Source organism: Ostrinia nubilalis, chromosome 21 (assembly GCF_963855985.1).
Source record: "Ostrinia nubilalis chromosome 21, ilOstNubi1.1, whole genome shotgun sequence".
NCBI lineage: Eukaryota > Metazoa > Arthropoda > Insecta > Lepidoptera > Crambidae > Ostrinia > Ostrinia nubilalis.
The window spans coordinates 2,651,599-2,666,456 of record NC_087108.1 but is presented as its reverse complement, the minus strand read 5'-3'; the positions used below and the strand labels follow the sequence as shown (position 1 = coordinate 2,666,456).

The following is a 14,858-nucleotide window of genomic DNA, read 5'->3' as shown; positions in this document are numbered from 1 at the left end:
TTAAAAGCCCACAGGTTGTTTATTTATTTATCAGCTCAAATTATGTCACCTTGGTTATGTGGGCATGTCTCCCGCAATTTAACATATAGCTTGTCAAGAGAGAATCAAAATACATTTAACCTTGCTATCATTAAAATACTAAAGTAGGTACTATTAGCAACAATAGTAACTGTGTACACCAAAAATACTGAAAGGTACAGTCACATAAATGCATGTGAAGTTTTTAAAAATTGACATTAAGTTCCAAAAACAGTTTAACCTGGGACATGTACTTTTCATGCTGACTGTAGCTAATTGAAATATTAACACTAAAATGAATTATTTTGTAGCACAAGCAGACGATTGTAAAACTAAGACATCAAAATGTCCACACATTACACGAGTAAATGCATCCAAAGGTATATACAGATTTGTATAAAATATACTTAAAATAAGGCACGTGACAAGTCACAACATGCAATTACGAGTTATACGCACTTATACGTAAGGTAGAGAATACAATGGCAACAAGTTACGGATTAGGCTGTATGTCCACTAATGGTAAAGTCAATTTTGTGAAAGGATAGCCCAAATGTGGACACGTTTTAATAATAATGCTAAAATTGATTGGCTGTGGTTATATTCACATAATGTATTGAATATACCGGCAAGAAATGCGAAAACATTATAAAAAATTCGAGGTAGATGAATTGAAGTTATTTTTAGAAAAAGAATACGTAGAAAAATTTAACATTACAAAATATATCTATCCCTCTCTCATTTAGGAAAGCATTTGAGAGTAAGTGAGAGAGATTTATTGTTGTTTCAGAATCTTATGTAGCCAAACGTCAAATGTATAAAATTGCGTCAAAATTTTTATACAAAAATATGTTGAACCAATCAAATGTCCTCATTTTCTATAATAAATACTAAAACTAGTAAGGACGGTAGAGGCAGCCATAATACTCAAGGGATCTTATTATATTACAAAAATACTGCTAAATACAAAAAGCTTACAAAAATAATATTTCATACCCTTTACATACATTTTGAAAAAGTTTTCAAATATTATGTGTGCGTTCTTCACTTTGTTTTACATTTTGTGCGATGAAAAAACAGGATAAAGTCATGTTTGAAATGATAAATAGCTTATTAATAATTTTCTAATTCTGGCTGAGGGGAAAAAGTACCATAATTTGAATAAAAAATACAGCATTGCATCACTAGGGTAGTCTTACCCTATTGAATATAAAAATATTCACATAAGATTCCAAAATTACGTACGATTTTACAAATTTTACTAAGACACCTTAAAGGCACATTTTTAAGAACACACCCACATCGTGAGTAAAGATCAAAATGAATCGATAATTTTACGTTTTGTTAAAAAACCATCGATGCTGCAATCGATTATAAAAGAAGCACAACACTTATGGAAACTAGACAAGTTGGAAAACCTGTCAGTCTTGGGGCTATTTGGTCATGTAGCCTACCAAAGGAATATGAACCTTATTGCTGGGCCATAAGGTGAAAATTCTGGGAACCGATCTGTCAAGAATGTGTTGGCATTTGACCGTGTGACCTGACAAAGGAATAGCAACCTTACTGCTCCGTCTTAAGATGTCAACACTGGAAACCGTTCGGGCCAGAATATGTGGCATTTGGCCAAGTGACCTGCAAAGGAATAGGAACCTTACTGCTCCGTCTTAAGGCGTTGTTGCTAGGAACCGATTGGTCCAGTTTATGTTGGCATTTGGCCGTGTGACCTGCCAAAGGAATAGGAACCTTACTGCTCCGTCTTAAGGCGTTGTTGCTAAGAACCGATCAGTCCAGAATATGTTGGCATTTGGTCGTATGACCTGCCAAAGGAATAGGAACCTTACTGCTCCGTCTTAAGATGTCGACGCTAGGAACCGATAGGTCCAGAATATTTTGGCATTTGGCCGAGTGACCTGCCAAAGGAATAGGAACCTTACTGCTCCGTCTTAAGGCGTTGTTGCTAAGAACCGATCAGTCCAGAATATGTTGGCCAGGATGCCGGCGATCATCAGGGAGAAGTAGATGACGACTGCTGCCCACCAGAGGCGTTTCTCCCATTTTCTCTTCTCGAGGTTCCGGAGAACTCCGATTCCTACTAAGAGGCCTGTAATGAAATAAAATACAATGAATATTAGTATTTTGTTAAAGACACCAAAAAGACATACGTTATTCAAATACTTCACCTTATTGGCATATTCCGTTTATCCACTTTAAGGTGGTCATTAAAAAATCCTCCCTGAATGGGGTAGACACTACCAGTGAATTATCGAAATCGAAGTATTAGGTCCGGTTTTCACCAAAGCGGAGATGTAGAAATAATGAAATCTGATTCAAAACATCTCCTCTCGTCTCTTTTCCTCCTCGCTTTTGTGGAATCCAGGCCTTCTCAAATATCTTCGTAATAACCTCTACTTAAATTAAAAATAAAATTACAGCATGTAAGTAATAATCCTCATTGACTTACCAGCGATAGCGCCAGCCAAGTGAGCCACATAGCCGATGTTCTGCGTCGCGTGGCGCCAGTAGCGGTCGTACACCGCCGTGCCCACGTCCACAGCCGCCAGCAGAAGGAACACGAGCAGCTGGATAATCGCGAACTCCATCTCTGCCCAGTTCTGGAAAACAGTGACAAAATATTAGACATCCGGCTCGAAGGGCCAAAAAAGATATCCGGCTGGGAGGACCAAAAAAGATTCGGTTTGAAGTACCAAACATTTCACTATTTTTTTTGCCCATTACTAATATTACCATACCATAAATCAATTTATTGCAAGTTAATATGTAGGTCTTAAAGCTAGGTTTTCTAGGCTAAATCTAACATCTGGCTCGGAGGACTAAAACTTTTATGCAGCTTTATAGCAGAAAACTTAGCCCATCTGTAATGATACCGCGATTATTATAACAACCGACAGCGGTTTTTACTAGTCATTTAAGTTACACTTCATAAAATGGTCTTGCTATTATCAGAAGCAGTAACCAGAGGTGGAATTGTGTAAAGCAATCGTTATCATTTGGCAGTTCATAACGTACGATTATTCTGTCAAACGCTTTGTTTAACTGACTTTATCGTACGTTATGAACTGTCAAATGATTACGATTGCTTTACACAATTCCACCCCAGGACATCATTAGCTTCAGAAACTCGGTAATCTTGTTTCTTTAGTGGGTTGATAATTCTGCATGTCGCTTATGCAACTGGTAACCACTACAAAAATAAGATTTCTGACCATTTTGTGTGGCACACTTAAGATTTCCAATAAGTTTGATAGATTTACTCTTTATGGCAGCGAGCTATAATAGGATAACGTTAAAGGAGTACGTTTACACTATCAAACCAGTTCTGCAGTTCAAACGACCGTATTACGAAATTACATTACACGTAAAATAAATTGTAGCCGGTGATTGTTTATTACGTTGAAACCAATAATTTTATGCATGATTTTGTATGTTTGAGGTTCCTTTCGATACACACCCCCAAAACACTATCTATTATTTTTTGCCTATTCGCATACATACTATAATCAGGTATTTGCTCAGTCCTTTTTTTTAAGATTATAATAATCTAAAAAAGTTTTCCGTGATTTGAACAACTACCTCAACCCTTATTAAATAATAACAAAAATGTTATAATACGAAGACTTACCATTATGATAGTGGCTATATGCGCAGCAATCAGCGCGTATACGCCTCCCGAGGCTCCGGCCAGGTAGACCTTGGGGTCTGTCAGGCTGGTCGCCAGGGAGCCGGCAGCCACCCCGGCCAAGTACACCAGGACCACTCTCCACCATCGGTGGACCATCTCCAGAGGCACTCCGAGGAACAGCTGGACGAGTAGATTGACTAGGAGGTGCACCACTCTGGAATAGAGAGTTGTGGAGCGTTTAAGATGGAGTAGCTTTTCAAGAGCAGATATTGAACATTGGTCTGCGCTGTTCTTGGCGTATCGAAATCGTGCATTTCCGCATCGCTGCGTTTGGCGTTTTTATGTTTGGTCACAAGATTTAGATTCCGACAATGTGTTAAATCACTGATATACAAGTACAACTGGCGTAGGCACGCTCACTAAAGGCATATTTGACTGAAGCGAATTTGATGATCTAGCAGATAGATAGTAAGCTCGAGGAGTAGTTTACAGCAGGAATTTATGATATTTCTGTCATGAAATAAGAGCACTGCCTTTATTAGGGATTTCTTCATGCTTCAATTATCCTACTATCCTTCTTCCTATATGTATTAATATTATAAATGCGAAAGTTTGGATGTCAGGATTTCTGACTGTTTGTTACTCTTTCACGCAAAAACTACTGAACGGATTTCGTTGAAACTTTACAGTATTATTGTTTGAAACTCAGATTAACATAAATACGCTATAATTTATGCCGATCTATGACACTCAATTTCACGCGGGTGAAGCCGCGGGCAAAAGCTAGTTAAGGTTATAAGAAACAGAAAGAAGAACTCACCCAACGTGCACCAGCATGTATGTCAGAAATCTCCAGGCTTCATTCCTTCGATGCGGGTTGTATATAAACAGCTTCGCAATGGGTCCGTTCGCGTCCGTGTTGCCTTGCACCGCATCGTACACGAACAGAACTATCTCCACCAGCGAGATGATGATCATGCAGATTGCAGGAGGCCAGCAACTGTACTCCTCCTCGTACGTACCGTCTGTGTACGTGAAGATTGTATGGCTACGGGGCGTACTAGGGACTGCTTTACGCAACACAACAGGGGATAGGTTAGGTTAGGTTAGGATGGGCCGGGAGTTTTTAAGTAGGAATGTTATTGGTATTTAATTAGATGTGATTATAATGACGAATCAAAACCCGATTGATTTTGAAGTTATAAATGGCGTCATTCCAAATGCAATGAATTTTAAAAGGGCGTTAAAGATATTTCGAAATAGCAATTGTGCAATTGAATAGTTTGTCAACAATGGCACCAGGAATAGGTTGCGGTTCACGCGCCGGACGAGTGTCGGGGGTGAATGAGGAACATATTAACCAATTAGACCACGTTTGAAAGGATAATGGGCATTAATTGGACAATAGCAACCGGCGGGCGGAATGGAAATTTCGTAAGACGTGGTTTGAGAACAATTTAGGAAAATGGCGCGGATTTACGGTTAGGGTCATATTTTTACAAGGATTTTCATTTATTTATTTACATATTTTGGAAAGTGTAATACAGGGTGGGTAAACAGAGGAGATAGGACAAAACAAACAAACAATAGGAATGGAAAGAAAAAAAAATCAAGTTAGTAAGTTCCATGCATATTTTGTGTTAATGAACTAATGCATATGGACAAGTTAGCAAGTTAATGAATATACAAACAAGGGCTAACATACGTTTAGAATTAATTTGATTACTAATACAAAATGTGTCAGCATTTCTCAATATATCACAATCAGTTTCTTGAGAAATTATGTTCATTTAGAAATAGAATCAAATGTAAACAAACCATCATTGACAGTAACATGCTTACTTTTACTTTGTGCAGCTCTATTAACACCTGATTCACTCTCATTAATGTATTATTTGTCAATCACTTAGTTGTTATTACTTGCAATTAACATGTTCAGCCATTTCTTAATTACAAATAGTATGATTATTGTTATATAAAGAATTGTGATGAGTTTGAGAAATACTGAAACATTATACAGTTTAATTTACAGAAAATTCTTGATGAGACATCATTTTAACAAACGTTACACCACCACCTTGAACTCGTGACCATGATAGACATAATATCAAACTGTACATGCAATGAATGTGTATAGTATCATTGTATTACCTAATCATGCTTGCAATCTCTTGCTATGCAACCTAACTTATTATAAAAACTACGAGTTATCGTTTTCTTCAAGGAAAAGTTTAGCAACGATGACGCTTTAAATTTCCCACTTAGCATCTACAATAGTTTTTACAGATGACCTTTTTTGATTATAGTGAGCATTTTGACCTATCAATAAGAAAACAAACATACCAAAGTATTCGATGACGTGCTTCAAACACTTCAGAACTTTATCCCATAATCTGAGACAATTTCTAGACAACTTACGGCCGAATACTGAAACGCCATTTAAATATTTGACGGCTTCTCAAATAGTTAAGCAGCTCCTAAACTTACATTTCGCATACTCAAAACAATATCTGAGCAGTTCTCAATTTTTAAGCACCTCTCAAATTAAGTTGCACTCAAACGCCACTTAAATGAATTTTCGCATACTGAAACGCCATTCAACGCTAAGCATTACTCAAACAACTGTCAAATCGTCTTAAGCAGCTGTTAAATTTGAGAGTGCTTGCGCGGTATCTTAAATCCTATTCTTATACCTAAATCGACCTAAATAGTGGTAAATAATGTGTGTCATCGTTATTTATCATTTCTTTCGAGCCTCGAGGAAATACCTAGATCTAATCGCAGGAACGCAATAAGGCTGAACGCTATTGAAAAATATTATTATAATGACATGCAATTCCGAGCGAGGTTCCGCGTCTCTAAAGAAAGTTGTTTCTGGATTCATAATTTGGAAGCTCTTTGAAACCCCTCACCAAATGCCATACAACCAGTGGACCAAATACTTATTATAACCCTACTGTTCTACGCAACGGGAAGTTATGAACGTGTACTAGGTGATATCTTCCACATCTAACAGCCAACTGTGCATCGTATAGTGCACGAAGTAACAACCAAAATAGCTGCTATGAAATCGCTTTACATAAACATGCCTATTTCTGAGGATTAAGGGGACATCGCATAGCAGCATTTCCAAGAATTGTTGATTTGTCAATTTGATGCTCTGTCAGTCAACAATGATAAATGTCAATTGTGGTTACGTTTCGGTCCACGATCGCCACTTAATAGATTTCAACAATAAAAAGTATCACATTTTAAATTATTTTTTTAATTAAATAAAAATGCAAGCATTAATTTTTTTATATGATAAAACGAGATTTATATATAATAGGAACTAAAAATAAACTGTTCTATGTTAAGTTGATTGAGTATATTTCCATAAAAGACAATACATAACCAAACGATGCTGCGTGTAATGGATAAAAGACGTAAAGTTATCATTTGTGTAAATGAAAACATACTTTTTTTGGTAAATGTTGCCATTATGTAAACATTTGAGAGCTGCTTAGCTGATCACGGCTTCAAATCCGTTGAGTAGCGTTTGAGAATACCATTTAAAATTGAAGGATACTTAAATTTAGGAGCCCGTCAGCTGAGTGACAGATTTGAGTAGTGTTTCAGTATTCGGCCGTTAGAGCACTGTTTAGTCCGTTTACATGTTTTGCACCACATCACTACTGGCCAATATTACAATCTTTTTGGTTCAAAAAGTTTCAATTCCTTTTTTGACATGTTCGAACCTTTTTTTGAAAATTTACGTTCTAATTTTGAAATATTTTAGCATGCAACGGTTCAAATGTTCAATAGACGTGCGCCAGAGTGCGGCCAGCGGCTGATACTATGGAGTCCCTTCACTGGTTGCGCGTGTGACGTCACGGTTGATCGGATGCGCCAGCGCAGGCCGTGTCGATAGTGACATTATGCCATTAATGGCAGTCATTTGGATTAATTATTTCACTTGTGTATAGGTAGTTAATCGTGATACGGTTAATTATTATCAAAAAGTAGAGATGATAAGACCAGTTAAACTAATTTCATAAAGCCAACATAATAAGATAAGTGAGCTTAATGGCTGGTTTGTAATAAGCATCGATGTTTTAAAACTTCATCTTATTGATGTCAATTGCGCATATACTTAGGTCCTATAAACGTAGCAACTAGGTATTACATCAATAGGAGCAAATGTTATAAATGCAGAACTTACAAGAGCCTTATTAGGAGAACCTAATTGATTTTCAAGATAAATGCCGAGCATAATATTGGAGAGAATATAATTTTTAAGTATAATTTTCAGTTTAAATTGATTATTAAGAAATATAATTTTGTTTTTACCTGTTCTTTTTATGGAAAAATCAAGTCAATGTTAGGTCAATCGATGGATTGAAGGAAAACCACACAATGTATATTCACTGAGATTAATTTTTATAGCATAATGGAAACCACGATGCTTCACAGCGATATAAGCCAAGGATGAGGAAAACCTTTATGTTGAGGACTCGTTTTAATAATTATGATAACACAGACGTTAATATAATTGGCTCTAAGCTGTTACTTTTGCAGAGTAGTATTTAAAGGAAAAGTGATTGTGTTCCTTTAAATTTGAGAATTGAGTAATCTTGACCCCAATGTAAGGTTCATATTAGGAAACGAAGTTAAATACTTAAACACTTAACTCTGTGGTTGAATTGAATAAATATTAATATCATTAATTAATGGTTTCTGCCCCGTACAACCAAACTGTGGAATGGACTGTCGTCTGCGGTGTTTCCGGACGGATACGACCTGCAAGCTTTCAAGAGGAGAGCGTATCTTTACCTTAAAGGCCGGCAACGCACCTGTAACGCCCCTGGGTCTGCGGGTGTCTATGGGCGACGGTAATCACTTACCATCAGGTGATCCGTTTGCTCGTTTGCCTCCTACCACATAAAAAAAAAAAAAAAACACGGCTTCTTAACAAATGCAAATGTTGGTCCTGAAAATGTTCAATTTTAATTTGTTGCAAAATTAATATTTTATCGATTTCACATTGAATCCAATTGTTTTTTTTACAGTTGACAGTAGGTAGAGTAGACTTGTATAATTCGAATCAGCGCCATTGCACTCCAACTGGAGTTGTGGTCATGTTACCGTTTCACTGTGATCTCTTTCACAACATGGCTGACCTTCCTCAATTTGTCCTAACCGTTTGACGAACTACAAATTGGATGATGCCCTTTGGCTCTTGAATGGCAGGTCAATTTTATTTAATAAACGTCTTTTGTAGTCAAGATTTATTCTTATGGGGCCAAGTCAAGGAGATTGCCAATTAAATATGGTACTATGAAGAAGGAAAAAGAAAAAACAGAAAAAAATATTTGATAAAATCTAAACCAGAGTTAAAGAAGATAAGTTTTGCAAGAGCAAGGAATAAAAAGTTATTAATGTAATTTTTAATCTGATTAGCAATTAGATGATGATTAATTTGAAATTCAAATAATTTAGATATAGTTTCAGTTTTGTATTAGGATGATTTCGTGAAAAAAGAGTCAACTAAAATATTAACTGTTGTTATTTAGTTGCAATGCTTGAAAATTATTTCACTACGGTATAAAAAAGTTATCTGGCATTTAGATTGATAAGTAGATAGTGTTGTAAGTCCGTATTATTATGTATAGATTAGCATCACAACATCCAAATCCTGGTTTTTAGGCGATTATCACACTGCACCGCGCTCCGCCGCGGTACGCGAGACGACATGAGACAGTTTTAATTATTATATGCAAGTACCTCAGTTTGTATAGAAAACACGCGCGGCACAACACACTGACAACGCGTTTGCGCGCGGGATTCGTTATATGTAATCACGCGGACCGCGGCGGAGCGCGGTGCAGTGTGATAATCGCCTTAGTGTTAAACATAGCCTCTTTACCCACGAAGTCTACGAAGCCCACGCTCACTTCTGGGAAGCTACCGCGGCGCTCCCCACGCTCTTCGTTCAACATAGATGCGTTTATTCGGACTAAGTGATTTCTTCTTCCTATAGCAAGCAGAATATACATTTTTATTGGCGGTCAAGCTGTAGAAGTAGATCCTGGCTACGCAGGAGTTGCAGCGGTGGGAACGAGAGGTGGGAATAGTCCCGTTATCGAGGTAGTTTAAAGTCAACGATGGGATTTTATCCTGCCAGGCATCTTAGCCCGGTTAGTCACTAGTATCCACTGAAGACCTTATCTTGTCAATTTACCATAGGCGAACGAATTATATCTACATCCATTAGGTTACGGTGAGGAGCGGCAAAATGAGGAGAAATGAGGAGATCCACAGGAAAACCAAAGTGACCGCCAAAGCTCGCAGAATTGCTAAAATCAAGTGGCAGTGGGCGGGGCACATAGTTCGTAGAGCTGATGGCCGCTGGGGCAGAAAAGTTGACGAGTGGCGACCACGGGCTAGAAGACGTAGTGTGGGTAGGCCCCTTACTAGGTGAACCAACGATTTGGTGCAGATCGCTGGAATTACCTGGATGCGGGCAGCGCAGGATCGGTCACTATGGAAAGCCTTGAGGGAGGCCTTTGTCCAGCAGTGGACAAAGGGTGAAACGAACGGGGAGCGGCATGCAAAGTTATCGTAAGTGTAACATCGAAGGTCGACAGATACATGATAAGATACGGATAAAACGGATTATTACATCAGATTATTGTAAATATTCGGATTCGGAGAACCGAAAATTGCGGTGCTTATCTTACTATACTATTTGTTTTATTTATAACATTGTAACGTCGAAAAAATGTAACGGACAAACTCTGGTCGCAGAACTAATATTTTGTTATGTTATGATGCTTTGGTGTTAAAAAAAACTTATTTTCAATACTTCTCTAAGATTGTGCCGTAAGCCTTAGTTAAGATGGAGATAAAATATTTTAACACACAATTAATTTATCATAATTATTTGTACAAATATTGGTGCCCAAATAGGTTGGTAAAGAGCAAATAGCAAGCTAAACTGTGACATCTTTGTACAGTTGCATTAGGAGTGCTTTTGCAACAAAATAATCTAGTGCTGTCTTCTGAATAAATATTTGTTTCTTGCGAGATTCAAGCCTTTGTTTAGTAGTCTATCGCTGGACTAAATAACAATTTAACCATGATTTCAATTAATCAATTGACATCAATTATAAATATTTAACACTGGATTGGGTCACTGGTATGTATGTAACTATTTTTGGATGTGCATGATACTCTAGGTGACTCATTACTTTGGACTTGCCACTCAAGATGTCATGAAACTGTGTACAATTTGTCTATTAATATTCTTACTTGCCCCCAATTGGATACTCAAAGACAAACGTTACAATATCGGCCGTTTGGTGTAGTGGTTCAGAGCGGACTACTATGCCGAGAGGTCCCGGGTTCGATTCCCGGCCGGGCAGAAATTGAAATGATGAATTTTGATTTCTGTGACGGGTCTTGGTGTTACTATGTATAATATGTATGTATTTAAAAAAAAAGTATATAAGTAGTATATCCGTTAAGCTAGCACCCATAACACAAGCATTAAGTTGCTTACTTTGGGCAGGCCTAGCTCACTCCGCGCGGTACATCCGATAATTACCTACAGCGAAGCGCCCCGCCGGCGGGTATTATATCAGTCGAGTGTCACGCGCGCGCCCGTCAGGACGCTGGCGTGCGTTGTAGTACCTAATTCTATGATCGAAGTATTATTACAAAATGGATATAAAGAGAAAGAAATATTATTGTGCGGCGTTCGGGTGTTTAAATTCGAAAAGAAATCTACCGGAATTATCTCTTTTTTCGCTTCCCAAAGATGCTGAAAGGTATGTTGGCCATGTAGGTAATCAATCATTCTTAGGATAGTATAGGAACCTAACCTACCATGACTACTGCTCAGAATGCGTTCGTTCGTTTCAGCAAATTAATGACGTCCACTGCTGGACAAAGGCCTCTCCCAAGGTTTTCCATAATGAATGCGTACTTACCTACATACGTACCTCATTACAAATAAGTATATTAATAATTTTTTTACTAGACACTACTAGACAGCAACCCTAACAGCGTAAGAAGAGTTCAGTGGCACGCGATAGAAAGAGACAAAACTTGTAGGTGAATAAAATTGTAGGTACGTAGTGCTGTGCGAGCTGAATTCCACTGTATCGCGTCGTAGCAAGACTCGCATTTATTTAAATCGTCTTGCGGAGTAATCCTTCTGTACCTGTACTATTACTTATTCTGTGCTTTGGGGCTAGCTGGCGCTGTGTGAAATTGTCCAAAGATTTATTTAAAAAAAAATAGTAATAGCACAGAACAATAATGGTAATAGTCAGAGAAGTTCTAACAGAACACTAAGCATAGTTTGTTTGTATTATGGCGACTAGATAAACATTATGTAATCATCAGCCTTACCAGTCCGCTGTTGGACGTATGATTTGCTCAACACGCGCCATTTCACCCTGTTCCTTGTTTTATTTTATTTATTTTATTTGTTTAACTTGTGATAACTTTTCATATCTAACCTTTGAAAACTTTTCGCAAGTTGTCACTATACTTAACTGGAGAGCAAATTACGTACGTGTTCCAATTTGAGGTCTCACAGTAAAAAAGATAATTTCAAGCTTGAACTATTTTTATAAAAGAACATTAATAAAGTTATCGCACAATGCGTTACTCATTTCGTGATTATGGAGTCGAGACAATACATGCTCTGGAATTAACCAAAATCACGGTGAGTCATTGTCTACGCACTGACGCCATCGTCAATGAGTTAGTTACATAAAAATTGACTTATTTTGAAGTTGTGAACAAACCTAAAAATCCCATTAGGCGCCATAATGGGCTAGAAGAACAGTAGGTATTAACTATTTTTAACCCATCGCATCCTATCGGTTGAATCGATGATCATGTGGGGGTTTAACGCCAAATCCTTCAATCTTGCTTCTGATAATTAAGAAATCTTTAGAATTTTAGATCGTGTGCTGCTGCAGTGGAGGGAGACCAAATGACCTGATGGTCAAGAACTAGCGGAACTAAAAAGTGAGGTAAAAGCATCGGACTTCCGAAAAGGTAATTTACGAAATGTGAGTGAACTTCCACTCAGAAGGTGGACCAACGACTTCATAAAAGTAGCAGGAAGGCGCTGGATGCAGGCCGCTTCCAAGCGGGCGATATAGAAATTATTGGGGGAGGCCTATGTTCAGCAGTGGATGTCCTGTGGCTGAAATGATGATGATGAGTGAACTTTTCTGCCACTGAGGGTGGATTCGCCCAAACAAGAGTAAATATTAATCTCAGAATAAATCGTCAGTTATTCGTCATTTTGACATATTTAGAGTTATTCTCGTATAAAAGACTGGGAAGAGATAGAGAGGAGTTACAATTACTACAATATTGTATTTTTTTTAAGCTTTTTATTATTGTCATTTGTCTACAAAAATCTTGGCAGCATTGGATGTCCCAATCAAATTGGCATGACATCAGAGGTAGCAAGTCACGTCCACAGCGATAACTCAATAAAATAATGAGAAATTGTACAATACAATGTGAGTGTCCTTGTGATATGGGATTGCTCAAGAAATGAGGATGAGAAGTATTGTTTCCTTTATTATAATAAATATTATGTTGAGTGTCCATAAAAATATGGATTCACATAATGAATGGTCCCTTAAGTAGGTATCTATGTGATAGAAGAACCCTTCAGGGGACGATTTTGGCACCACCACCAGTACGAATTTTTTGTCTAGTGTACCTTGGTACTACTATTACTTGGTACTAATGGTCTGGCCATCAAACCTCTGGAAGGTTTATTTCAGCCTATGTCGAGTGAAAATATTGATATAACGTGTGTTTTAGCTCTATTCATTTATCATGGATTTCGAAGACAAGTATTCCCGTAAGGTTTTAAGACGCCATTGGGTCCAAAGATATATAAATAAATAAATAAATAAAATAAATAAATAAATAAATAAATATCCAACTTTATCGACGCAAGTGTCATTATGTAGCCGTCAAAGTAAATGGTCAAAGCACTTTGGAATGTCCTAGTTTCGGTTCCCATAATACAAATACAAGTGCCTAATCAGTAGTAGATTACGAAATGCGAGCACGTGCTGGGACTTGAACCCGCGACCCCACGTACGTGAGTAAAGATTTTTACTAATGAACTGCTCACGGTTCTTTGGCAGTGAGATTTATTCGCTATTTATTTTATTTTATTTGAGACTTATGAATGAAACTTATTCGTATACTTGACCCAAATGAGAATTACAACAGACTTGCAGACTTGATAACCAATGCTTGAAAAAGTCATAAAAGTAATTTATTTTCTGCAAATAGGCTTTTAAAAAGCTTGTACACGTCCCAATTTTGACTTTTAACCCTTCCACTGCTCCAGGCCAATAAATAGGCCAGGTCCAGTGCTGATTTTAAATCGCTTCATAAAGGTTCGGACAAACCAACGCGTGCAGCGATGGCGATGGCGATGGCGACCACTGCGCGTGCAAAAGTTGTTTCACACTGACGCGACCGCGATGGCGATCACTGCGCGTGCAGGTTGTCACTGTCACCACAACTGTCACGCATATTGTCAATCACGCTTAATCGGCAAAATGGAAACTGAATTAAATGATTTGTTTGGAGCTTTTGATGCAATTGAGACAGTGGAAACACTTTTTCAGTCAAGTTTATTCAGGCGGCCATATATTATAGAATGAGACAGGATTACATGCGGTATAGGTAGTAGGTATTGGTTACTCATAACCAAGCTATATTTCTGGCTTCGTTTGTAGTCCCAGAGCCCTAACAATACCTTTTAATTAGATTTAAAGAAGGGTTTGATAGGAAGGAAGACTGCACTAAGGCTTTCTTGGCCTCAGTGGGGGAAATGAAACACAACGCGGACGGTTGATATCTGGTTTATTACTGTTATGCTATTGCTATATACAAGATTTACATAATGTACACAATTCAATGTGTCCAGTCCTATGTGCCGTCGGTGTAGAGTGCCTACGGTGCACGTTCGTTCAGGGTTCATGGGCCAGTCGGCTAGCATGTTGTAGGTCGCGGTCGATGCTGACGTGCTCGTACAGTATCCTTGTGGGCAAGTAAGATTATAACCAATTCATATTTTTCCTTGAGGGAAAAAATTTGCCCCCATTACCTTTCACCATTGTCGTTCTTATCGTTAAATCGCACAAAACTACACAGAACTCAA

General features: G+C 37.9%; 1 protein-coding gene across 6 annotated transcripts in view; it reads right to left on the bottom strand.

Annotated features, from left to right (window-relative positions):
* Positions 1-1,184: 1,184 nt before the first annotated feature.
* Positions 1,185-14,858, bottom strand: part of LOC135082072 (rhomboid-related protein 2) — a 30,170-nt gene continuing 16,496 nt past the window's right edge. For 2 of the 6 annotated variants that reach the window (XM_063976826.1, XM_063976828.1), the window contains 4 exons: positions 4,482-4,731; positions 3,662-3,875; positions 2,483-2,633; positions 1,185-2,122 (listed from right to left, as the gene is read on the bottom strand). In XM_063976826.1, coding sequence (XP_063832896.1) covers positions 1,965-2,122; positions 2,483-2,633; positions 3,662-3,875; positions 4,482-4,731 — 773 coding nt within the window. In that variant the 3' untranslated portion in view covers positions 1,185-1,964. The remainder of the gene's footprint in view (positions 2,123-2,482; positions 2,634-3,661; positions 3,876-4,481; positions 4,732-14,858) is intronic. The other 4 variants (XM_063976827.1, XM_063976830.1, XM_063976829.1 and 1 more) reach the window with 2 other exon arrangements.